This window comes from Corvus kubaryi, unplaced genomic scaffold, assembly GCF_017639235.1.
Source record: "Corvus kubaryi isolate FWS band 111438036 unplaced genomic scaffold, C.kubaryi_AGA036_p1.0 37396, whole genome shotgun sequence".
Lineage (NCBI taxonomy): Eukaryota > Metazoa > Chordata > Aves > Passeriformes > Corvidae > Corvus > Corvus kubaryi.
Window position 1 is genome coordinate 20,983,190 of NW_024581135.1, and position 27,484 is coordinate 21,010,673.

The 27,484-nt window shown below is 40.6% G+C and overlaps 1 protein-coding gene across 2 annotated transcripts in view; it reads left to right on the forward strand.

Annotated features, from left to right (window-relative positions):
* MAP3K20 (mitogen-activated protein kinase kinase kinase 20) overlaps positions 1-27,484 on the forward strand; it is a 90,493-nt gene that overhangs the window by 51,850 nt on the left and 11,159 nt on the right. Inside the window, exons 11-16 of one of the 2 annotated variants that reach the window (XM_042040583.1) lie at positions 4,922-5,057; positions 15,754-15,798; positions 16,678-16,708; positions 16,831-16,970; positions 18,147-18,209; positions 19,205-19,297. In XM_042040583.1, the coding sequence (XP_041896517.1) occupies positions 4,922-5,057; positions 15,754-15,798; positions 16,678-16,708; positions 16,831-16,970; positions 18,147-18,209; positions 19,205-19,297 (508 nt within the window). Of the gene's footprint in view, positions 1-4,921; positions 5,058-9,275; positions 14,305-15,753; positions 15,799-16,677; positions 16,709-16,830; positions 16,971-18,146; positions 18,210-19,204; positions 19,298-27,484 lie in introns of those variants that run through there. The other variant, XM_042040585.1, reaches the window with a different exon arrangement.

The following is a 27,484-nucleotide window of genomic DNA, read 5'->3' on the forward strand; positions in this document are numbered from 1 at the left end:
GCCGGGGCTGCCGGGGCCGTGTCCGGGCGCTGCTGTTTCGCGGCCACCGCCGGGCCCTCTGCCCTCAGACCGGTGTTCTAGGGCGTGGGACAAATTTAAAGTACCCACGCTTACTTCGTGGCCACCGTTGTTTATGCAGACTCTGAGCATCATATTGTGGTTTTGATGGCAGACAGAAGAAGGAGGGTTGGAGAAAAATACACCCTAGTGAGGGGTTTCTTATACACCCTATATAGTAAAAATATTTATTTAAAAGATGAGCAAGTACTCAAATGTCTTTAGGAAAAGCAAGTAACTGTTTGAATCCTGCCAATATAGCAAAATAAAAGCTCTGCTAGCTGACATTTGGTAACAAACATTGTTTTACTTAATCAGTTTATTTCTTGAAGTGTGATTCAGTTGGCCCAAGTATTTCTTGCAAATTTTGTTTTGATGCACCTAAATTTCTCAGATGAGGAATGTCTGAAAAGGTGTTAATGAAAAGCCATGTAGCAACAAAAAGCTCTTTAGTACTATCAAGTAATGGGAAAACTTCTTACCATGGAGACTTGTGTTAAAGATAAATATGGCATTTTTTCTGGACTAATAAATGACTTGGAGGCAAGGAAGTATGAGAGAGAAAATACAAATTCATGATGGGACATGATTTGCCTGAAAGCATAGATGATTTCTAAATCAAGCCGAAATGAAAACACAGGGTTCAGAAAGAGCCCAAGTCATGTGGACGCTTGTTTGGAAGCTGGAGGGGTGCTCTCCTACCCAAATTCTGGTAACAGCTGCCTGCCCTGATGCAAAAGCCATGTCTGTACGGAGGCATTCATGAATGTTGAGCCAAATTAACAGAAAGGATGCAAAAAATATGCCACCTGAAGTAGATGAAAGATGCATAAAGTGATCCCAAAGGATAAACTAAAAGAGACTAAGTTTGTTACTGAAAACAATTGCACAGAAGTTTAAGATGTTTTAACTTCTGCATTGAAAAATCTTTGCTTTTAGTGCTTGCTTTTTTTTCCCCCCATGGTTTTTTATCCCACAGTGTTTTGCAAAGAGATAGCTGAACCAGCAGTAGGGAAAGAATGAGATGTATTACCACAAAATAGGGAATTTTAATGAGGCCTGGATATCAGAGCCCTGGAGAAGGGTGAGCTTGGGAAAAGCAAAAGTTATGCTTGTTCCTTTGAGGGACCTCTGAATTAATGATCCAGATACTGCACTTTCATAAGGATACTGCACTTACCAAAGCAAATCAAAGCTCAGACAAGCTGGATTGTGTTTTTCCCCACTCTTAAAAAAAGGCAAGCTGAGGTTCTTTTTGTATAGACATGCCAAAACTGTAGCTATAACAGCAAGCAACTGGAGTCTTCAGTATCACTGCCTGGCTGGCATGAAAACTGAGAGTGGGCTGAATCTATACATGACTGGTGGAGTTGATAACACAAATGATGCTTTGACTTATCTATATAATGTGGTCTTATTTGCAACATTTTCTGGTCTTAATTTTTATATTAATAACACATTTTGATTTGCTCGTTCTGTATTTCTTTAGAATAGTTCAGTGTCTTCTTTCCTAACTGTTCTACACATGTTTGGTACATTGTATTATTTAATAAAATAGGGGCACTGTCTTACGCCCGAGTTGCGTAGGTCTGCCCTATGTTTAAGTTCATATTCTGTGATCTTTTTGGAGCCCTTTCTCAAGTCACTTGTATTACAGTAGGAAAAAATTACTGTAGAAGTAATGATGTTCCAATTCAGTGAGAGATCACATTTGTCTGCATTTAGTCATGTAGACTAACTGCATCTCTCCTTCCATCCTCTCCCTTTGAGTGGCTGCTCCAATGATTAAAAAAGTTTATTATTGATACTTATATTAGTGTAGTAAGTCAAGACACATAAACAAATGCCAGTCATTGTTTTTAATCTGGGAATGTTTATCATTATAGTTTCTCATAATGCAGTGTTTGTTCTTCAGTGTCACAGAATGCAATTATTCTAGAAAAACCAGTAAACTCAGACTGCAGAACTACAGAAGCAAACAAATCCACATGTCCTACCATGTATAATATTTCAAGCTGCTTCATTTATGGAGTAGGACTCATTAACTGGGCAATGTACAGTAACTTTCTCTTTAATTACACAGTTTCATTATGCAGTGGAATTATTTTTCAGAATGCAACGGTTTTTGCAGACTGACCTTGTATTATAAGAGAAGTTTCTGTCTAATGAAGAGAGGTAATTACAGTACAAAATAGACTTTTGACATAGAGAAAACTATTGTTACCAGGACTCCCCTAGTGCATAATATTATTTTAAAAGAGAATGTAATTTACATATGTAAAAAATAATAGTTGTGTGTAAGTAGCAGCGATGATGAGAGACAAACTAAGAAAAGCAGTGCTTGCAACTGCTCTCAAATTGCTCTGTAGTTCCCGCAGTAGATAGCACAGTATGTGTTGCACCTGCCAGAAAGGGTTTATGAGGGATATGGGTGTCTGGGGAGGAGTCGCTTTCTGACCTTTGGTCCAGTGCTTTTTAGTTTGTTCCCTCATTGTCTCTTCATTACGATGTGTGACCACTTCCTACCCAGCACAGAGATCTTGATCTATGCGTGCCTAAATATGACAGAGAATTTTTCTTGAAATCTGAAGCATGATAATTATGAGGGGCATTTGTTCTGACCACCACATAGAACAGCTCACTCAGCAGGACTCAAGTGTGATAAATGCCTATGTCCCCAGGTGGCTGATTTCTGCAGTAGAATTAAACATGATGGTAAAGTTTGCAATAGGATTTGATGGTTATTCTAGCTCTGAATCCTTTCACTGTACTTTGTAAGCATTACTCTCTGACAGAGGTATCTTATCAAAATGAGAAATCCATAAAATTTGGAATATTTATATTATTTGATTTGCTTAAATAGACTCTTTGGGTATGCTATTTTCCCACATTGAGAGGCTGAACTCTTTTAGGTTGATAGTGACAAAGAGTTTAATCATTCCATGCCAGGACAGGAGTCCTGGAAGGAAGAAGTAATTCTCTTTCTCCACCCAAATAGAAATGACAGCTAACTCTGTTAGTCCTTCTACTTTCTTTATGAAAACATTAGAAGGAGCATATTGTGCCGGTTTGGTCAAATTTAGAGATATATCCTCTGAGAGAAGGCAGGTCACCACCCCTCCCCCCACCAGGTTCGGGGAAAAATAAATTATCCTCAAAGGAAAGTGAAAGAGATAAAAACTATTTATTTACCAAACACACTGGAAAAGGAAAATAATGCTAAATAATAAAATCTTCCGCTGGGAAACCTGGGAAAGTGCTCGAGTCCTCCCTTTGGTCTCCTTGGAGCTGGGGCTTGGGCCAGGGCCAGGCCCTCTGTGCCTGGTGGAAAGTCCTCCCAATGTGCTCTGATATTGAAGCAGTCCAGCAGAAAAGGGAGAAAATCCAAAATTCCAGGGAAGGAAAAAACTTCAGCGCTCAGTCTCTCTCCGGAGAAAAAGAAACTGAACAACTGGCCAAAAACTGACCTGGGGGCAGCAAGCCGGGTGCTTCTTCGCTCCCCTGCTGCAGCTGGGGGAAAAAAAGTCACTATCTCTGTGTGACCTTGGACAAGCTGCAAACTGCTTTGAAAAAGTTTTGCTCGGTTTTCTTTCCTCCTCTCAGGCTCAGTTTAGAGGCATAGAAAGGCACAAGAATTAATTTCTGGGTATAGGGCAGCGAATATGGGATACACATCATAAAGTCACCCCGAGACACATATTTTGTTCACAGTGTTTTAACACAAGAAAAATAACATGGAAGTTTGAGCAGAGTATTTGGCCTTGCAAAGTCCAAATAGCTATCTTTGGAGCTCTCTTTAGGATCTCTTGTCTCCTTAGGAGCTCACTTTTTCAAGGAGAAAAATAAAACACTGTGATTGACTCTTCCTACAACTGTCAGGATACAGGTGGCAGGCAGTGCACAATCTCCCAAACAGGCACAGAAATGGTTTGTTAAATGCAAGTTCAACCTCTGATAGAAATTGGTGATTTCTCTTTGATTACCCCACAAACAAAAAATATGTCTGAATCTGGTGACATAGTTGTTGTTCACCTTCTGCGTATCAGTGTAGTGCAAAACAAGAGCAGTCCAGTTCATGTGTTTAAAATGTACTGTCCCTCAGAAAGCATGTCAAAGGAAACTACTTTCTTAAGGGAGGTACATGCAGTGAAACCAAATAAAGATGGTATCTACAGCTTCTTAGAGTATTGCCTTCGTTTCCTTCCTTTCCTACTTTTCGTAGTACTTTTTTGCATGTATGGTGAGAAGGGGGGAGAAATAAACCAAATCCTTTTCACAACTGTTCCAAACTTGAGAAGCTTGTATTTGTAAACCATTTGCGAGGCTGGGTCATATCATGGTTTGTATTTTTGCTCTTGTAGCTTCACGTAAAGAAACAGGAAGGTTAAGTGGGGAAAACATTCCTCCACAAAATGCTTCTGTGCATTTTGAGTGTAAGTCCAAATAGTATTTTATAGTCAAGTTATAAACCCAGACAAACGGGCTTCTTGGACTGCCTGTATTGTGTTGCTAATGCTTGTCCCATTGCCAGTTCTTAATGCAGTTTCTTTATGGATCAGATCATGTTTCATGATGCTGGGGGGAAAAAAAGGCATTTTTGTTTTTAAAATGTTTTTGTTATATGGTATTTTACTCTTTTAAATGTTATTTTTCTTCAACTGAAGGTATTATGGTTGTTCTCAAGTATAAACATTGCCATTTGTTCCTAAAGCTGTGAAAGACTTTGCATTTGGTAATTAAATGAACTGCTTGAGTTAGTATTGTACTTTTCAGCCTTTCACATTTAATTAACATTCAAGTGGGAATTATGAACAATTTATATCTGTCAGGAAAAGACAAGATGTAACAAATTGTCTCCGTGCAGATGTGAAATTGAGGCAACCTTAGAGAGACTAAAGAAACTGGAGCGTGATCTGAGCTTTAAAGAGCAGGAACTAAAGGAACGGGAGAGACGTTTGAAGATGTGGGAGCAGAAGTTAACTGAACAATCAAATACTCCTGTAAGTAGACAATAATTCAATCTTTCATCTTGTGTCAGAAGTATTTGGAGCTTTGTCTGTGTAAATCTCAAGACACACCAAGGAAGTAGTGCTCCTGTTTTCAGTTGTTTCTTTGGGCCAATTTTATTGCATCACTCCAGATAACAATATTTTTTAAAAATTTCATCTAATACATTAGATACCACGTATTACTGATGGTTCATATTGTGACGTGGGAATTTTAAGTAGTGTCCCATTGATTTATTTAGAGTTCTCAGCTTAAAAAGTTGTTTACATTCAATAAATTCTTTTTTCAACTAGAAAGTTTTTGACTTTATAGGATGCTGGATTTGGTCTTAAATGTGAGAATCATTTGTATCTTCTAGAAGGCATGTCAGGAAACTTATGCAGATTTTTTTGATTCTGTTCTTTTTCTTTGAGAAGAAGCAAATTCACATTCTGTGAAAAGGGGGTCAAAATTTGAAGTGTTGATTTAAGGTTTTGTTCACAGTTATAGTTAACATAACTTTGACTGGCCAGTTACCAGTTGGTAGAACTGCCACATTTCTATTAGTAAATTGAACAAAAAACCTTCCTTGCATTATCTTGAGCTTCTTAATGAAATACTATGCTCTTCAACCACTGATTGGCAGGGGGAGGACCACAGGGTTAGTGCATGGCGAGACATATTACAACAGAGTTGTTAAAAAACAATACTGTGATACCTATTTGTTTTTAAAGCACTAGCTAAAACAAATACCAAATTGAGATTGCAGTAGTATATGATTTTTCTTATTTTCACGATTTTATCCTATTTAAAACCTTGATTCCAGCCAGACCCCTTTTACATATGACTTGTTTTTAAGGCATAGCTTATTGCTGCTGTTTGAATGAAGTTGCATTTATGTTCCAGCTGCGAACATGCAGTAATGAAATCATGGAGGATAAATGTTTTCCTATGTGCAGATTCTGTATGTTTTCGGTAGATATCTCTGTGCCTGCTTTAACACTTGCAAGATTCCAGTAACTGAGCTGTGGGCCATCCTCTATCCTGAGCACAGCATGAGACACAGCCTTAACGAGCAAACCTTTTCACCAGCAAGGCCCTTGGGTTTTTTTATGCTGTACTTGCTTATGACTTGTACTTTTCACTTAGAGCTGGCATTGCTGCAAGAATAAAGCATTGTGCTAAGGCCTATTGTGCTAAGCATGAACTGTCTTTCTGCATAGCATTAACCCAACTCTCCTATTGCATTTAAATGCAATTTCTTCTAATAGAGAAATATAGGTTTGTTTTTTCTGTACATTTTAAGTGAACTGTTACACAAAACATATTTTTTTAAAAGCCCTTTTATTGGAAAAAATTTGACATACTGGCAAAAAAAGGGCTTGTTCAAGCAGGATTGGATTTTCTGTAACACTGGTTACACATACAACTATATTGTAAATTCATAGCTGTAAATCATTTACAAAATACTGTTGGGCATTCTGTTTGCAAGCTGTAATCCTTGGGAGTCAAGCATCTGTCTCCCTTCATTAGTTCAGGCAGTGTCTGCTCAGCAGCACCAAACTGGAGGGCTAAAACAGGGAGCTGCAGTGCTCAACTTTAAACTACCTTGACTGTAAAAACAGCAGTAAAGATACGGCAGCCAGAGGTGTGACACATCTTAGAGTTCCCATGAGGCATAAACCTGGTTCTTAGCCAGTGCTAGGCCTCGTTGTGTCTTAGCTGGTACTCTTGTCCCTGCTCTCTGTTCTGCAGTCACTTCTTCATTTTGCTCTGCAGCAAAGACCAGAGGCCAGCAGTGGTGTGCAGGAAGAGAAACTTAAACCAAGTGAATGGAGAACAGCGAAGCTGTCTCTGCCACTTGATTTCCCAATGTTGTAGTGTTGGTAGAAGCTTCATCCTGCATGGTAGGTAACTACGACTGGCAGGCTGCTCCAGCTCCAAAGAGTAAAGTGTAGCTTCATACACTTCAGCATGAAGGAAGGATGAGTCCAGTGTTTAGAAATGCTTCTGTGCATTTCTCTCTGCTCTTGTTTTAACCTTATTTCTGCTGCATCTTATGCAACAGACACCTTTGAGTCTGATCTCTGAAAATTCTTTTGTGTGGATCTCCAAGAGCCTCTAGCGCAAGGGAATCTGGAGTATTTTGGTGGAGTAAAATATATCCATAGCTGCAGTGAAATGGGAGACTTCTCTTGAAAGAAGATCTGACTTTAAGAAGGTAGTGTATGTAGCTAAGATGAACCTCTTATTTAGAGGAAGACAGTGAGCTAGGCATGAAATCCATATACTCACCTGTGATGCCCTGTACCTGCAGGTGGTCATTTAAGAACCGTGGAATTTAGAGAGATTGGTGGATCCCAGCCATTTCTAAATGTCTCTTCTGATAGTCATCATATGCAATGTGTCACTAAAGGCATGTCCTGTCCCAACAAACTCTTTAAATTCTCCAGATAACAAGATGGCAAAATATGGAGGAAGTAAAGTGATTATAATTTGCAAAATGAACCATTCACAGCTTACCCACTCTCAGGCATTGAACAGTCCGTGACGCAGAAATGTATTTTAGTGGAAAGCTGATGTGCAGCTTTGTTGATTTTTGTAGGGAATTCTTCCCATATGTCAGGGGATGCTCTTTGGAGCTCAACTGACTATAGCTACCTGGCAATGCAGTGTGTGTGCTGTGTACTAGGTGTTTTTTTTAAAAGATTCCTTCTTTTTATCAGGAAGAGCTTTTGGTGATCCTTGATCCAACTAGCACTCTGTTGATGTCGTAACTGAGTTTTTTTGTACAGCCAGGTGTACAGAAGCTTAGCTGCAGGTTCTTTCATCACTTAGCTATAGGGTGCATGAAGAGTATTTAGGGCACCCCATCATCCCACCCTCTCAGTTTTATTTTTGTTTCTTAAACCCTGATCACTAACTTTGCTTAACCACAATGCAAATAGTAAGTCTATGTAAGCAGGGAAAACTCAAGGGGAACAGAACACAAATACTGTCTTTTTTAATGATAGAAAATCAGTCAATGTAAGTGGTTTTACCAAGAAATGGGCACTCTTTGAGCAACCTGGCTGTGAAGCCTCCTGTATCACATTCCAGGGCATCACTATAATCACCCGTGTAACCTGTTGTGACCAGCTGCCTTTGACTCTTCAGTCAGTTTTCTGGTTAGGTTAAAAAAGATATGAAAACCCATGAAATTTGGATAGGTAGTTTTGCAAATGCTTTGGAAAGAAAGGCTAGTGCAGGTGTTCACACACAGCTCCTTTGCTGTTGTTTTAGTAGGTAGTTTAATTTAGGATGAAACTCCTGAGTTTTTATTCCCTGTGAAGCACAGGCAAACATGTCACAGAGGTTAGAGCCTGGCCACTCAGAAGAGTTATTAATCATTTAGCTGAAGAGGGCACGTTTCATTTGTTACTACAAACAGACTGGATCAGGAGAATGCCATTACCTGTAGGTGAAGTTTATGTAAGTAGAAATTTAATATGATGTACAACCAAATGACAGATGTCTCTCGATACCACTAAAGAAAGAAAAAAAAAAAAAAAAAAAAAAAAAAAAAAAAAGCTGAAGAAGCTGATGAGCTGACCAAAACCACCTCTCTTCCCCTGCCTGCTTGTCCCTGGGATGGCTTCTGAAAGTGTGATGCTGGTACAGGCTGGAGGCTGGTTCTCCTGTCCTTGCATTGGTGAGAGACTCATTTCTGATCGTGGCTGTTGCAGGGTGACCCTTTCTCTTCTTTTGAGCATACACTCAAAACCAGTCTGCTGTGGCTTTCAGTTCTGATATTTAGGGGCTCCTACTCCTACACAAACTGCAGAGCTTGTTTGGGTTCTCTGGTCTTAACCTGATTTATTCTTCAATCCTGAATCCGGTTGAATTAAGCAGCTCCAATTGCCTTGGAACCAGTCCACCTGGTTGGGAAATGTTGTATTCTGTTTAGTGCTGTACAGAATGAAGGATTGAAGAGTTTGAACCTTCTTTTGTCATGAAAGCTCTGTTGCCTGTGGTTCTTGCCATGCCACTCAGTGATTTTGCACTTTGTTTTAAGAACAATGACCCCAGAAGGACGCTGTCTGTTTTAATGAATTCTTACTTGACCTCCATGTTTAGATTCACTAATCGTATGCTTTCTGTTGATTGCTGACTAATCTGGTGGTGTCTTTTTCCTTGATTTTTAAATTGGTTCTAACTTTCACTTTTGCTCTGTCCTTTCCTCCTTTAAATAGTTTTTCTTACCTCTTGCTGCAAGAATGTCTCAGGAGTCTTACTTTGAATCTAAAACAGAGGAGTCAAACAGTGCAGAGATGTCATGTCAGATCACAGCAACAAGTAACGGGGAGGTAGCTGGCATGAACCAAAGTCTGAAGGCCTTGATGATGACGGGCTTTGGGGATATCTTCTCTCTGAACCAAGCAGGATCTGTCCTGCATTCTGGAATGCAGATAAATATGCAAGCCAAAAAGAATTCTTCTAAAACCACCTCTATGAGAAAAGGGAAGAAAATCAACATGGCTTTGGGTTTCAGTGAATTCGACTGGTCAGATGACGATGATGATGATGATGATTTTGATGACACAGATGATAGCAGCGAATGAAATAAGTTGTAGAAGTAACCCTGAAATCGTTTTAGCAAAGCAAAACAATAAAGTTTTAGAACAAGAATCATGTCCGTTTGGTCTGTTTAAATCCTGTAAAAGAACAAAAAACCAACAAACAACAACAAAAAATATCTTCTCCAGGCTGAGCATATTTGTATGTAGAAAGATATGTTGTTTTTGTTTCGATTGTGCTGACTTATTTCTGCTTTGATGAAATTTGGAACTAAACTTTCCAAACTAATTGAGATTATTATTATTTTAAGAACCATGATTATATCTATAATTCCTAATGCCTGATTACAGAAACTATGGCTTGATAAATTTAAGATCTGGAAACACTGGGAGAAACTTCAATGCCTTTAATGCCATTAATGTACTTCAAATTTTTCTTTTGTGTTTTTTGTCATTTCCCTTACTCCTTTAATTGTCAGTCATATGCATATACTTGTACTTCCAGATTTGCTATTCTCTGCATCCATTCTTTCATACTGGTGTAGTGAAGGGGTTTGCTGTGTTTCTAATTTAATGCCCTTTTCAAGGCAGCATTGTGGGAAGTCACAAATAGGTTTCTAGGAAGAGAGAAGCTTGCGGGGGAAGAGAGGGGTTAGTTAAATATAAGGTTTAAACACTGAATAGCAGCAGAACCCGGATAATCCCTATTAGTAGATGATTTGTATAAATGTTCTTTTTTCCCCCTCACGTGTATGTGCATGTGTATATAATTCACGCTAGCAAAGTAAACTGCAATCAGACCTCTGCATCTATTATCAGATATTGTGATCTAGAAGCTAATTTTCAGTTATGTTGATGTGAATCCATGAAGCCTCATTAACTTTGATGGACTTATTCTTGTACCTGAGAGCAAAAATCGGTGTTTGTAAATTTTGATTCTGTTGTATCTCCTAAACAGCATGTGCCATCCTTAGAAAAGGACAAAGAGAAGCTGCTATGACATTTCAGCTCGGGCCCTACTACTGTGGCTTGTGTGAAATTTTCCGATGGCAGTAACATCAGGAATATTTACTAGTCTCTACATACCTGTTTTTTGCAGCTACCTTTCTTTTAAATTATTGTTGCTGCTGTTACAGCTTACCATAAAATTCAGCGTGTAATAATCTGCTGCAATAATTGCCTGCCAGGCACTTACGTTGAAAGCAGTGAGGATGTTTCTCCTGATGACCCCTTTAGTAGTGATGCAGAAGGAGGGAGGGAAACCAGTGCAAACACAGATGCAGGTTAGGAAGGAAGATGTTGTAAAATATTTGCCAAGGAAGAAGGGCAGCATTTCAAAAGAAAAATGTTACTGTGTAGTTCAGCAGTAGTGGGAATAAGCCATCAAAATTCCATTCTCAATTACTGGAAGGGTTTCTTTTATGAAAACTTCTGGTTTTGAGTGGCTTCTTTAATTATAGGCTTGCCTGTTACACAGCTCTAACCTACATATTATCATGTTTGGTGGATAGCTTTGAGAAAAATGGATACATTAGATAACAGCAGGCCTGAAATCATTACATGTTCACTTAACAAAACAAAATTCTTTGAAGGAGTTTTTCTAGAGTAGGCACCTCTTTGGGTTGTGAGAAAGAATTGTTTTATCCTTGAGCATCAGCACTGGTCTGGCAAGTGCTGCGCTTCAAGCTGGCCTACTCCATTCAGGTTGCACAGGATTAGGCCCAGCCGAGATGCGTAGCTCCTGCAGGATGTCATTTAACCTTCTTCCAAACAGTTGCAAATATATTGATGTGAAGTTAACCTTCTTGTATCTGGAAGCTTTTCTCATGAGGAAATTATAATTTAAATGGTGTGGTACATGTACAAAGTATCCCAAGGAGGAACTCCTTCGGCTCAGGTGGGGATGGCTTCTTGGGTCCATCAGAGCAACCTGATTTGAGGGAGAAGAGGAGACTTGGAAGGGCAAATAATGACATGGAAATAAAAACAAATAGCCTTTTCCAGTGCAGATTTGTACTATTTTTTTAAGTCTACGTCTGCTAACACCCACAGCAATGATACTATTTTTGTAACTGCCACTTTGCACTCAGCCAAATTTGATGGATTTGTGTCATGTAGTATGTGCACTTTAGATCTTAAGATGTGTGTCATTGTGCATGAATTACTGTACCACATAAGCTGTGTAGGGTTGTACAACTGAAAACAAAATTTGGTTCAGTACATTTAGAATTCAAAAACCCCCAAAAATCTGTTCCTAGCATTGATATTTTGCACTTTTTTGGTGTTTGACAATCTCAGAGCACTTCATGCACATTTATGTTTGTGTGGGTTTTAACTGAATTTGTAAATTCACTCTTTAATCTTTACAGAAATAAAAATAGTTAAGTAGTATGACACTGATTTTCGTAGTTGCAAAATCACAAGGTTTAAGTCTGTCTTCAAGGTTTTGTGCTTACCCAGGGGTGTAACTTACATCAGCAAATATCATCAGAATGTGGTAACGTGCTTGTAGTAATTTCTACTATCTACTTGTTTCAGTATTTTTGAATGGAACAAGATGGATTTTTTTCCCCTTTGCCTTTCTTTCCTCATGTTGTTTGTCAAAGCAAATTAAACTGTATTAAGGGAAAATTAAAGCTCTTGTAAAACTTCCCCATTCATTTGAAGTAGCAAAAGTCATCTCTGAATTGTAGGTAAGGTACTAACTTGTCAAAGTCTTCTGATGCGGTTGAGATAGTGTTATACTTAGGATATTGGCTGTGCTTACTGAAAAAGTAGTGGTACTGGTCGCATCTTTACTTTCCTGGGATGAGTTTCGTACCAGATGTCTCCAGTTTACAAGCCGAATATCGTATGTGAGAATCAAGCTGTGTTGTTTCTGCCTCTGAAATGCTTCTCACTAGATAAAAGCTTTAAAAGTGGCTCTGGTGGGCAGGTATGGTGTTTGGAGGAGGTCAGAGTATTTCATCTTCCATACCTGATTTTGCTCTGCAGCGTATCCCAGTCCATCTTCTACCTGTCTCATCACCAGGTTATATGCATCTCCAGAACAGTCCACAGCCACAGTGTGTCAGCTTATGAAAGCATTAACCAAACCCAGAAGGCATTTCTCTGGCTGCTCTGGACCAAAACCAGAACAAACCACCAAAAGCCTTCCTGTACACACCTCTCAGCTCACTAGGCCATGCCAGGTCTTTTGGGTTCCCAGTTTTCGCTGCCTTCCATAAACCCTGAAGGTATTTGCAGTAAAATCGCTGCATTTGGTGGAGGGGAAAGGTAAGAACCAGGCCTGAACTTCTCATTTTTACCAGGCTGCTGTACTGCAAACATTGACTTAGGTGGGTAAATGGCCTCAGAGAAGAATGGGGAGGATCGACTTTTGGCTTGCTTAAAAGATGCATGGTCAGCTGGGACCAAGACAGGATGCCCATCTCCCAACTCCCTTTCTTTTCCTTCAGCAGTGGTGAAAAAAAATGGAAAGGGGACTTAATGGAGGAAAACTTTTGTTCTAGTCATTTTTGTGATGATGACATCACTAATTTCTTGGAGTAGCAAGTGCCTTAGGGTACGGTGTGTAGGTGTGCTGCATCGGCAGCCATTGTGTGCTCCCTGACATGGAGCTTGTCCCCTCTGGATGGGAGGCGCTTCCTGGAGGTGAGGTCTGGCGTGGCCTCTTGTCACACAGTCATGTTCTTGACTTGTCATTTGCTTATTGTTCCAGAGGTTTTCTTAGATGTTGATTGCCTTTCCTTCTGGGTTTTAAAGTGTTTATTCTGAGTTAAAAATCTGATGCAGTAATGATGGGTATTGCTCTCAGCAGTAGCAATAGATCTGTAACGTGCATATAGCTGTTAAATATTCAGCAGTATTACTGTGCATCTTTAGTGCTGTACTTCCTTTTTCTGTAATCAGGCTGCTTTTACAGGTTTTTAATAAGACATCTGACTTGGCAGAGGTTTTAACTACAGTCCTAGGTAGAACGTTCAGGTAGATAAAGTAAGTTCGTTTAGTAATTTTCACAGCCCTTAAAATGTACTGGTAGGAATCTGGAGGAGAGACCTTTCCCCTTTCCCCCAGGCTTCGACTTAGTGTACACTGTAAAATCTGCACAGAGAATTCTGATGTGTGAAGATCTAATTTTAAAACTGTAGAACCAACAACTTTCTTTCAACATTTTATATTGTGTGCTAAATATTCATATGCCTTTTAAAGTCAGATATAGTCCACTGCATTTCTTGCTTTTGCACTACTGAAGAAGTTTTGTACTGAATAATAGGAGTCGATGCTACTTACACTTCAAGTTTGATCTGATGGAATTTGAATAGAAAATATTTTCACAGTGTTAGAAAACTTCATTTTCCCTTCTGAAAAAGCAAAGCTGAGCGCAATGCCTATGCCAAGATTCTTGTGCTGTAAACTGAATATATAATTTGTGTGGAACATGCAATGTTACACTTCTGTGTGGTAAAATCTTGCAGTGTCAGTTATCTTCCTTATTGCACTTGACATACCATGTCTTGTTTTATTCACACTGTGGATTCAATTTTCCAGTGTAAAACCAAAGCAAACAAACAAAAAGAAATCATACAGTGTATTAAATTTCCTTGATTGGTGTCCTAAACTTTCTTTTGATGTGAACTTTTCCCTTGCTTCTCTTTTGTTCCAAACTTCTATTTTGCAATAAACATTTTGACAGTAAATTTTATGCATTTGTGTCACTGTGTAAAACGCTGGTGTTCCAAGAGGTTCCTTATTGTCTGCTGGTTTAAGTCACTTTTTTGTATTACTCACTGTGTGACATTTCTCCTTTATTCTCCCATTAAAAAAAAAAAAAAAAAGAATACAGAACTATTCTGCCACTGGTTATATTTAAACATGAAGAAAGCTGAAAAAACCCACTGTACATCTAAAAATGCATTATCGGACTTCTGCAGTAAATTTTTCAGTTGTACAAATTACTGTACCAGGCTCCTGCTGCAGCACCAGCCAGTTTGACTAGAAGTACCTACAAAAGGCACAGCTCATGGCCTCCTGAGGGTGTTCACGATTGCCACTTGCCCTTCCTTGTACTTAAGTGTTGCTCCCAGCAGTACTTTTGCCTCACAGCATTCTGCCCAGGCTGCAGGTTGCTGTTAGTGTGCAGCTGGAGGACATGCTTGGCTTGTGGGTGGGGGCTGGGGAACCTGGGGGTGGCAGAGCTCTCCGGAGCAGGTGGCAAAGCCATGGGGGCTCGTGGGTAACCGAGCTGAGTCTCTCATAAATTACCGTTATCTACATCAAAAGAGTTTGCAACTACACCATGATATGAAGCTTCTGGGAGACGCTGACTGTCCAAACTGTCCCAATACAGATCTACAACAATTAATCTTAACCCTTTAAGCTGGAGAAAATGCGAAGAAGGTGAAGCTTGGGATACCATATACCTGAATGAGTAAAATGGCAATCACTGTCACAGTGACATCTTCTCCTCTGTCAGTTTTCAGATCATCCCAGAATTTTGTTTAATGCAGTGGTTTCCTAGTGCTTCAAGAGCTAAGACCATCTTGCATCCAACAAAATGTAGGAGGAGGCTGGGAAGTGCTGTACTCCCCCAGCCTTAGGGGAGCAGTTACAAAGCATTGGCAGAAACAAAGAGAGACTTGTCTGTACATGGACAGGAAGACAATCTGCAGTGGCCAGACTCCAAATTCTGTTTTTGCTGCTGTCCAGTGAAATTTTCCCTTCCTTTTGCAGAAAATGTCCATCATTTGGGAGGGAGTCATAACCCCAGCATTATTTTCATTGCAGAAATCAAGTGGTACCAAAGCCATAGCAAAAGCCTTCCTGTAGTGTCACAACCAAGAGGAGAGGCAGCTAGAGTCCCTTGCCATCGGATGGTTTACTCTTGCTTCCTGAGTTGTTTTTGTTGGACATCTGCTGGTAGTTTTATCTGCAGAGAGTGATAGGATTGATTTAACACTGCCAACACGCTGTTGGAGCCAGCCCATGATCACTGTGAATCCAATGGTTTAGTACATCAGTACAAGTCACAGCCTAAGTCCTGCGCTTTGCAGGGAAAAAGGAACAGAATAGTATCGGCCACCAGAGTAAAATTTGGGTGGAGGGGAGAAAAATGGTCAGATGGTTTTCTTTTCAATTCGTATCTCTCACACAGTTGCTGCCCTCCTTTGATATTTGTGCATGGACCGAAGAAGATGTGGTGAGTATTTTGTGTTAATGTGGCCAAGCTTGAGCTGCTGGAGCTCTCTAACAAATTACAGTGGGTGTGGTGGGAGGGAGGGCCGGATCAGAACATCTAGGGTGAGATGCTGTTTGTTTGGTGAAACTTGTGTCCCAGAAAGGCCTGGAAATGACTAGGAGTAAATTAAGAATTTGAGTTACCTTCCTGAAACAGCCACATTCTCCAGTGTCCAGAAAACAGTGGGAGCTGGGAACTGACAGGAACCAGGAGGGCATTTCCTTTAACGAATGTGGAAGTGCCCAAAGACCTGACCCTGGACAGGTTTTATCCCACTGTGTGCCACCTGGATGGCAGTTAACTGAAAAAAGTTTGGGGCTATTTAGGGGGTGTGGAACCTCTTTTTCATATAAAATAATGGCATTGAGTGCTTTTTACCTTTTTATTCAGCTAAAAGGCTAAACAAGACACATCAGTGCTTTATCTCTGGCATAGTGATGTGTTTCAATGTCCTATCAAGCACTCTCTTTGTGTGTTGTGCATCATGGGGTTGTTTGGCTGACATTTACCAAAGGACTGTCTGGAAAGCCAGTGCAAAAGCCATAAAAGCCCTGGCTCCTTCACTTCAGTCCTTGTAGCACGTGACATTTCTCAGCTTCCGCTTCAGTCATTTCAGTTCTTCATGACAATAAACTGAGAAAGGTGGCTGCAAAATGGAAGGCAGGTTAGAAAAGCTAAATAGAAGTAATAATCACTTGCATTGGTGAATCTTGAGTCATCCCAAAGTGAGAAATGTTTTTAAATTTTATTTTAAAAACGATGATTACTTGTGAACTACAAATAACTGTAATACAAGATTGTGATAATTTGAACTTCAAGATTGATTCATCTTTTTTGCAGTTTTTCTGGATGCAACAACTTACTAGAAAAGGTAAAAGCTATTCATGTGTACTTTCATATTTATATTTATGAACTAATATACATTTATTCATTCCCCCCCCCCCCCCCAATAAAGTGCTGTGTGGATTTTTGAATAACCTCTTTTATCTTAAGGCGATACTTCTGGTGAAATGAGTGTCTATGCTAGCTTGTTTAAGGAACATCATATCACTGGGAAGCAATTGCTTCTTCTAGAAGAAGAGGATCTAAAGGACATGGGAATTGTTTCCAGAGGACACATCATCCATTTAAAGGTATTATCAGCATATATTGAATTTTGCACTAGGTTATAGTGTGAATATTAGAGTCTATGGGGTTTCAGTAGTATTAGCAACAAAAAACGTTACAAAGCTAAAAAGAGAACATATTTGATATCTAAAATAAACGGAGTTCTAGCTTCATATGGATCTAGAACTCAAAGCAACCTGAGCATTTTATGAGGCATGAAAATGTGCTGTAGTCTTTATACTCCTCTAAAGTTCTTGGTTTTCTGGTGAGCTGGATGGCAGTTCTGCTACAGATTCACCTAGGAGAGCCATTCTCCTAGCGGAAAAGCTTGGGAATCTTCAGAGAGAGCTCTCTTTAGCTGAAGGAGAAACAGATACAAAAACAGTTATTTGAACTGAAATATCAACTTCTCAACTTCCAGATCTCATTTATAGTGTAAAGCATATTTACACTAACAAAACTCAGTTGGAGAACTCTAAAGCTGATTGACAGCCAGGTTTCTTTACTCTTAGAACTTTGCTTTAAAACAGTGTTTTAAATATCTAATGTTTGTAATGGGTTAAGAAAATTACGGTCTGGAAAATGTGATCATGACAGCAGCAATGGTACTAGTACTGTAGCCACAGGAGAGAGTTCAATTTTCTGGCAGTCAGCTTTGGAAAAGGGATTTGCTAAAAGCAGCATCTATAATTCTGTTGAGTCTCAATCATTTTAGGTCACAATTTGCTAGTAAAGAGACACTTGTATTGTAATTGCTAGTCCTGCAAATTTAGCTTCATAAGTCACACAGATTTATTCCCCTTTTGCTCATCAGCCGTTTTTTCCATGCCCACACACCATTACTGATATATTTAATTTACATTTCCTACAGGGAAAATTATTGAAACTTAATAAAGTCAATAATGTCCAGAATGAAAGATCTCAGCTTCCTGGGTTGATTTGAGCATAAATAAAAACAACAAAAACAAGCTCCTGAACATCTCTTTTTCTGATTAAGCAGATCTGATTCTGAATGTAAATCGGGCCCAATCTACCACAACAGTTTACTGGACAGGGCTGTATTTTAAACTCTTCACACATGCCCTAATGTATCCACAGTGGAAAATAGAGGGCACATGGAGTTGTGCTGTTTTTTGTGCTGGTATTTGCAGGATGAGATTCTAAATAACTGCCATCTGGTTTTGTTGATTTTTTTTTTCTAGACTGCTATCGAGAAGTTAACTCATGACTACCTAAATCTGTTTCATTTTCCGCCATTAATTAAGGCAAGTCTCATTGTTGATATAAGACATACTTCTCGTGCGGGTATGAATATTTCACTGTTCTCATGTCTCAACTTGCCCCCATTCAGGGGAGGACAAGGCTGTAGTTCCTACAGAGGGTTGGAACAAATGCAGAGAGTCAACAGCAGCAATGGGTCACATCAGAACAAGTAATAGGATAATAAAAGTTGTTTTCAAGGTGGTTCTAAGATTTTATCATGGAGCTGGTGGAATTAAATTAAAAGACAACTGGTCGTGATTAGTTTGCTGTCATTAATCAGAAACTACTTTGAAGAGCCATCCCTCCAAACTGCTGCCACCAGCTGATTACCACTGAAGAACAGCAGACTCCTGGCCCAGAATAAGCCCATGATTCCTCAGTTTGCTAATGTTATAGGAGAGAAGGATGATTTAGTGTCTAGTCACCCTTACGTTAATCAACTGGTTTTCTGATATCAGTAATAAGACCCATGCAAAAGGGAGAGAGTGTTTGGGAACCTTGGTGTTGCTAGATCAAATATTTGCCTGATTTAGTTCAGTGAACTAATCAAGGAATTCTAGACCCCAAATCCTGAAGTAGCTTTTTTAGTCATAATTTATTGCACAGCTATAGAGTGAAATCCACTTAAAGCGAATTTGCATATAGCAAAACTCTGTTCCCTGGAGGGGAAAATGAAAGTCAGAGCATTGCCGCCTTGCCGTGCCAGCTGCAATTCCAATGGCAGAGGCTGCCACAATGCTCACAGGGACACTGCACTGTGCCAGAGCAGCTCAGCCAGGAGCAGAAACTGTGCAGCATCTCCCAGTTGCCATCCACCACCCACCCTAAACCCGTGCAGAAGCCTTTGCCCCTCTTGGCGTGTGATGTCTCCTTTCTGCTGCCTGTCAGACTTGTAGCATCTGAAAGGCAAATCCTTTCTGCCACCAAAGGGTGTGCTCCTGTCTCCCAGTGGGTTGTGGTAGATGTGAATTCTCACCTTTGCCTTTTTTTTTGGCAGGATTCTGCAGGTGGAGCTGAAGAAAGCATAGAGAAAGTAGTGAATCTTGAACTTGTCTTTGGTTATCACTTGAAGCCAGGAAACGGTCCAAAGGTAAGCTGGGAGTGCTAGATCAGGTGGTTTGATTAAGAGTCCCTACTCAGAGGGCCCAGTATCTTCTGGACACAAAAGATAAATTGGCATGAGAATCCTCTTATTTTGGAAAGTGCCAACTGAATGTCAAGGTGGCAAATGGGGCTGCGTCAGTGATGAGGAACCATGCCCCAGGACAGGCAAGGAAGGAAAGAGTGGCACAGAAAGTTTTGGCTGAAAGCTTTTGTTTTCTTGTGAACAATTCTTTAAATTGTATTTTTTGTAATTTGGGATTTCATTTTGTTCCTTTTATCCCAATGGGTGTAAAATAATAACTTGTTTATTAAAAACAGTTGAGCCGTGGCATATGCCTGATGTTGGTGGGCAGATTTCCTTTTGTCTCAGCAGAAAGGAGATACTGTTTTATGCAACCAAGAGGAGTTTGGAAAATACATGGTATGCACGGCTGCTGGCTGGGCAGGATGGGACTGGTCCTGGTGGTGACTGTGTGCCCTCATGGTACTGGGGAAAGAGGGAGGGGTAGTTGCAGCACATTGCACAAAACTGCTGCACTTCAGCTGGTAAAAGGCAATTGCCAGCATGCCACATCCTAATCAAACCTCAGCTCCGAGCCGAGCTGGTTCAAGGATCTCTCATTACACCCTGTGTAACAGGAGTATTGATGACTCCAGATGTTCCAGCAAAGGATTTCTACCACATTGTTTTTTCTCAAGAGTGAGGTTTGTCCCGTGCTTTTTGTTTTCTTTGTCCAGCTTGCCATGGACTCTGAGTTCAAGGGTTTTAGAATTAATCATCTATGTGGAAATGGTGTGCAAAGCATTTCTGAGCTAGAGTCAGGGGTTGTGACAGCAGGATTTGTTTCCTTTTGTATTTGATAAATCTGCATTGTGTGTCCACCCTAAACTTGTGGGAGGCTGACTTTCATCTTGTGTTATCTGGCTGCTTTGCTTTCAGGGCATATTGTTTGCAGAAGTCTCTTGATTTCTGTACTTGGTGGTGCTTGCAGAGAAAGCATTTAGGTTTGAACTTAGTAGGAACTTGTACTCATACTGAAATAATTTTATCAATTTGAAAAAGCTTTTTGTCAGGAGATTTTCTTTTTTAGTTTGTTTCTTTTATCCTGAGTACTTCTTTCCTATAAAAATCTTCTTTATCACTATGTGAATTACTTAGACTGTTACAGTGTTCTTGAATGCATGTTGCTTATGCAGCTGTACAGCTGCTTTTTTGTAGGTGTGCATTTTTCTCTCCCATGTGCAACTAACTCTTCAAGGAACTAAAAGTCCATAAAATAGCTCATATCTCCCTTCCATTTCCAATATAGGCTGTGAGCCATAGTGCAGGGTGGTGGGCAACCACCACCAGGAAAGAGCAAAAGAAGGAGCAAATAGACCTCTGCACACTGTAGAGAAATTCATGTTGTACTAACACCTCTAAAGTTTGAAGATGAGTAGATGTTTTAGCCATGACAGCAAAATGTGCAAATGAGACTGTATGCAGAGTCTATGGGACAGAAGCTGAGTTGTTAAGAGAGGGCAGAGTTAGTTCAATGGGCCTGTGTAGTATTGACATAACCTCTGCAGGCTTCTGACAACGTTTTTTATTTGGTCCTGCCTTCCCTGTGAGCTCCTAATTGCTTCTGTCTGCTCTGTGTGCTGTTGGGCCCTTTTCTAAGGAAGCCATTCCCTCCCAAGCTGTGGTTGCATGCCAGGCATGCCTTCCTTGTCAGCTGCCCTGCTGCAGCACCCCATGTGCTTAGTGATGCCATTCCAGGGAATGCACATTTTGTCCCCTGAATATGTCTGGGCTGGAAACATCTGTCTGAGATCTGCACGTTAACTTGTACCTGCCTTTAAAGATGTTGCAGAAGAGCCAGTTTGAAAAAGTGGACTGGAAGAAGTAGATTGTCTGAGCTTTTGGGCAGGATGCTAGGGCCAACATGGGCAAGTAATTTGCATTAAATGTAACACTAACAAAGACTGGTGTTGTACATACTGTATAGGAAATTTGGCTAGCTTGCTTCTTTGAAAACCCCTGGATACAGTCTTGTAGCTCCCCTAGAGGCCGCTTTGAGCCAGGTACTATTGCCATCTAGATTTGTTCCAAAATGAACTGGGAATAGGGCAAAAACCAGGATCGAAAGGTTTAAACTTCTTTTATTGTCCCATTTTTGCAAAAGAGGGGTGCCTGCTCCTGTAAAACTGGGTCAGCAGAAGCACTTGGGATCATACCTTCCACCATCTTTATAGCTAAAAAGCTGGCCTACATCAGTTTAAAAATAAATTTCTCAAAGGAACTTTACCCTAATCAGTCCCTATAACCAGCTGCCTAGCTAAGAAGCATTTCTCCTGTTCTAATCATGTGTAAAAAGAAGCAATAAGCTCAAATCTGGGTTACACATTGAGGGTGTGTGTTTCCTGGGTGATGTGTTGGCTGCTAGACTTGTGTACAGCAAGGGAGGTTGTTAGGCTCAGCTGGGAGGGCTCTGTAAGGAGAACAGGTCATGCTGGGAGATTTTACACCAGGCTGGCTCTGTGCTGGTCTTCTGGGTCAAGTTCCCTTTAGTTATTGTAGTGCATCTTCTAGTTGCACCTGGAAGCAAGCCCATCCATGTCATTGGAGGTGTCTCTGCCCAAGCATGGGACAGGATGGACACACAGGACAAAAGCCTCCTGGTCCAAACTAAAGCTCTGGAGTGGGCACAGCCATGGAGAGCATCATGACCGGAAAAAAGAGCAATACCACTGGATATAAAAGTGCTGGAGAAGCTGGTCCAGGACCCAGAAACCATTTCAGGGGTGCAGGTTAATTCAGATGTGTTTGGCTGGTAAGAGCACAGCACCATCTGTGTGTGAAGATGGTTCCTCAGGGCACAGGTGTCCTCTCCCGGGCACTGCGCCGTGCCCCATCAGCACAGCCAGCACACCTTCCTTCGTCAGCAGGCAGAAACTTAAGGGCCTTAGGAATGGCAGTGCCTTTTAGCAAGGATCCTCCTGGATATGCTTCAGGACAGCATTTGAATGTTCAGCCTTTTCTGTATGCTGAATGAAACACTGACTTCCCAGTAAACAGCTTTACCAGCCCCATATTTTTTATCTAATTTAAACTGCATCTTGTAGTGGGATTATGTTGGTTTCCACCAGCTGACAGATGCAGTCATTTCATTACAGTTTCCTTCCCTTTTTAGCTGCATCTTTGGAGGCAATAAAAGCTCCGTTGACCTTTGTGCTCTCTGAATGCATCAGGAGTGAGCACCGCAAAGCTAACCTGGTTTTTAGAGGTTTCTTTTCCAACTCTTGTAGTTCAAGTTATGTGGTTACTTCCATTTACTGCCTTTTCATGACCTTTCTGTACACAATTCCCAATGAGCTGAAAGGTGATAGATTTAGAGTTTTTTTCCCCACAAATTAAAAAAAAAAAGCAGGGGACCACCAATTAACTCCAAGATGGAGAGTAAAACAACAAATCCCGGCAGTTGTGGCTTGAGCTGATTTGCAGGACTGCAGGGGGAATTTTCAATGGCTTTCTCATCCTAGATGGCTCATTAAAATTTCCCAATCAGGGAAAGGTGCCTGAGCTATGTCAGCTCCACACTGATGAATCACCAAACCCCTTGAGAAGGACGCCTTACAGTCCTTTTGCCTTCTATTGATGCATTCTTTAGTTTTGGTCCTCAAAGGGGCAGATTTCACTATGCCATTGAATGTTTTCCTTTTTTACCAATAGTGGCACAATTTGACCTATATCCAAACACAAAGCCTTGAAGTTGGCTCACCATTTTGCCTTATTTTCCCCCAGTTGTCTCTCTCTCCATTTGACAAGGTAAGGAGCAGAGCCTCTTCAAAACCATCTGCTAACTGTGTGAACTGTTTTCTAGCCTTGGCTATCTGACTGAGATATATTTTAATGCTATTATTTAAACGTATAGTGCAAAAGGTAATATATGATTAAGGCTACTTTAAAGTGACATTATGACCAACTCTTCATGTGGAGAAGCTTAGGCTGGCAAAATGCAGGCACTACACGAAAAAACAGCACTGAAGTAGTTGTAACTGGAATGCGGTTTCACAAGTGCTTGAGACCATTTCTGCTGTTTGTTCCTCTCCACCCTCCCACTATATCAACGCTTACAAGTCCTTTCTTTAGTTTCTTAAAAATGAAGCAAGAGCCAAGGTATAAAATTTTAAATTGCAGTTTTACAGTTTTTCAGTCGTTTATAGTCTCCATGCTCTGTGGGTATTTTAACCCTCTTCAGTAAGTATAGCTGGAAGAGGAATTGGTTTTTTCTGATCCTTCCTTTGCAAAATAATCACAGGTACCTTGACTTTCTAACATGGGGTTATTTATCCTTATCTCAAAACCTCATCTTCCAAATCCTCTCTCTTTAATTCCATCTCAAAGCACAATGCTTTCACTACTAAAGACTAATAGGTAATGCAAAAATCAGAGTAGCTGTGTTTGTGTGCTATTTTCATAGATTTGCTCCTATTCTAACAAGTAGTCAGTGAAGGGACACAAAAAATAACCTAAGCTGTAAAATGAAACCACAGCCACATTAAAATATTGCCACCACCATTAAGAACAGAATAACATAGTCTGCCAAGAAGGTGGATCAGTGCAGGTGATCTGAACTCTTGATATTTTCTTCCAAAGACTCTTTTCAGGACCATGTATTGTTTTTGCAAGAGGTGGAACTGGTATAACTCCATCATCTCCACTGGGACTGCTCCAGCTGTAGCATCCATGTGTAACTGAGGTCAAAGTCAAGCTAAGACCTTTAAAAATGCTTGTGTAGGCAGTGCTAGACCAGGGATTCCTATTAGAAATTATTCCATAGCCCTGAAGAGACATACAGACTTTTCAGCTAGGTGTTTTGCTCACTTGACTTTCTAGACTTTTTAATCTAAAGATTTATTTTTATACCTTGACCACTGAATTAACTTGCTGTCTTCCACACGATATCTCTCTTGTACAGCCTTGGTCACAGATATGTCTGCAGGAGCACAGACAGGTTCCCAGTGATCTGTAGGCTTGGCATGTGCCATCCAGACAAAAGCCTGGAAGAGGAGCCTTTGTTCCCAGCATATGCAGGACATGTCCTGTGGCCCTGCCATGCCTTTCCTGAGCTCCTGTGCACCCTTGTTCCTACAGCCAATGTCTTGCAGAGCTGCAAGCCCCAGAGTGTGAGCAGTCACCTCCGTGTGCTGCAGTGGGGGTGTGGTGTCCACACAGCTCCAGCACACTGTCCCCACGAGTGGTCCACAGGAAATGCCACTGGGGGACAGTACAGGAGGGCACCCATGCAGGCCTCAGGGAAGGGATTCCTTTTTCATGCTTCCACCTTCATCCTGCTGTTGCAAGCAGGCTGCTCATGTGGATGGTGCCTGCGACTGCAACACCCCCGTTTGCTTCTGATCACATGGCAAGGGCAGCTTTTGGTAAATGCTGGAGTGTCACTGAGCTCTTGCCTTGCCTGCTGCAAGCCCCTGTTCCCGGGGCACACACAGCAGTGCCTGGTATTTACCATTATGGGCCACTCTGTTGTGCACAGAGCTCCACAGCGCTGGATGTTGAAGAAGGGCGCTGTCAGGGGACAGATATTTTTGGTACTGCTGGTTGGGCTGTGTAGGTGTTACAGGGCCTCGCGCTTCTCCAGGCAAAGCTGCAGCCATTCAGTGCCTGTTGCCTTGCAGACGAGTACGGGCTCTGGCTCGGAGGAGGCACCCAGGCAACTGATAACATAAATATATCTTCTGCTTGCTTTGTTTCTGTACATTTTAAGACCATCTCTCTCGCAAGGCCTCCCCTCCGCCCCTCTTTTTTTCTGCCTGCACAGCTGAAACAAAACCGGCAGTGGAGCCACCTTCTCTTGCTGGAGCCTGGCTGGCAGCAGCCTGCCCTGACCTGAGACACCAGCCATTGTTAAGGGTATAACACATTTACATATTTTGCAATAAAACATCAGTTATTTGCATTACTGTGTCAAGTTTTATTTGATTCTTTCACCTAAAAATGACTCATTTTCCTTTCTTGTATTTTAAAAACCAACTACTCTAAGCTTGTTTGAGAATAATCAAAAATTGCCCATTTAGCTAGAAGTCATTTTCTTTTCAAAAGGCAAATGTTATTTAATCTTTCAGCTGTTCATTGTGCCATCATAAATACTTTCTTTTCAGCACAGTTGTGGGGACTGAAATGAGCCCACTAATTGCCTCCCATTTCGACTGACATGTGGTGGTTTAGTGGAAAGAGAACACAGCGGGGAGAAGGAAATAGGAGGCTGAGAAAATGAGAGCTAATTATTTTCACTGCCTCATGTCAGGCTCTGTGTCAGCCTTGTTTTTACAAACTGGAAGGTTTAGCACTAAATAAAACAAACTGGCGTCATGTTTTTATATACTGGCAGTGTCATGGAAGCAGCTGCACATCTCAAAGACAATATAATGCCTGCATTCGCATGGACACCATCTGACAGCCACTGTGAGCCACTGCTAATGAGGATATCACAGTGGTGCCAAGTGAAAGGTGCTGAATTATGTATGATTCTTCATCAGTGCAGCAATAGTCCTGTACATCATTATGAGACATTGTTTTGCTGAAGAGATTAAAACATTCTTAGTTCCAGACCCTGCAACCTATACATGCTACAAGAGGTTATTAATGGAATTTTTAGGGAGAGTTTCTTGTGGATTTCTTTTTGGTTAAAAATATCTCATGGGACAAAGCTGTGGTGGGTCATGACACTATATATATAAAGAAGAGAAGCAAATTAACCATAATTGTGTTATCTTCCCTTAAATCCAGTATAATAAAATATAGTGTAGCAGGGTGATACATAATGATAAATAACCCAAGTGCTGTCACTAGATGTTCAACTCTAATGCCTTTAAAACAGCAGGTTTCAGCAGCCGAGATAGATAATAGCTAAGAATGTAAAGGAGCTTCTGGAGACCTAAATCATCAACATGCTACTACTTTTAGTATCAGCATGGCCAACATTTTTTTCATATTTGTTTCATCTTGCACTACATCTTACTTTTCTTCTAATATCCAGTTATCTGCTACAATGCCATTTCAATTTTTATTTCAATCTTTAAAAAACCAAAAAAGTTTATTGCAACCAGTGATTTTAAAATTAATCCTTGATTTAGGCCCCCTTGAAAAATGGAGTGCCTCCCTAGCAAAGGTTTTAAGCTGTTGTTGCAGGATGTGTGTTTGCTGTTTAGAGCCTGTGCCTGATCTTTTTCATTTTCCTTTCAGGTTTTTTTTGCAGACATAAACGCATATGGGGTTAAAGGAGTATTGTCACCACAGTAAGCTGGAGACTTAATTTTTAAAGTGTTCTTACTTTCTGTTTCAAAGCTGAGGAGAAGCAGCTCAAATACATGTGTGATTTGCTTTTCTTTCCTACAATAATTTTCAGAGGTTGTTCATTTATTGGCTTTGTCCAAGTGTTATTCAGAAATGTTTTCACAGAGTTTTGCAGGTTGTGCCTTTCAGTTCTGAAACAAGATAAATTTTTAAAACAAAAAGCTGGAATTTTTTATTTAGATCAAAATCAAGCAGGTAGATATTGGGAGGTATTTTAATGCTTGAATGATAAGATGTCCCAGGAAGTCCCTTTGAAGGACTTGTGTAAGCATATCTATCAACCAGACACTTTGAACAAGCCATTTCCAAATTATTTTCCCACATATGCCTGGCACTAAAAGTAGTTTTGATCTAAGAAGTCTTATGGCTACAATTCATCAAAGAATTGAAATTCGTATGCTTGGTTTTTCTAGTCAAATTTTTGCTTAAATGGGTGAGCATCTCCTATTACAAGAACCTGAAACTCCATTGGAAGATGGGGAAATATGTCCCTTTCTGCAGCACACAAATCTTGCATTATTGAACAAAATGGTTTCTAGGTTTGTAAGACAAGTAGCCACCTACTTATCTTAGACATTTGCTAAGTGCCTTGATTCTAAAGTCACCTACCTCCTGCCTTTTCTATTTCCTTCCTTCCTTCCTTCCTTCCTTCCTTCCTTCCTTCCTTCCTTCCTTCCTAATTCCTTCCTTCCTTCCTTCCGAATTCCTCCCTTCCTCCCTTCCTCCCTCCCTTCCTTCCTTCCTCCCTCCCTTCCTTCCTCCCTTCCTTCCTTCCTCCCTTCCTCCCTTCCTCCCTCCCTTCCTTCCTTCCTTCCT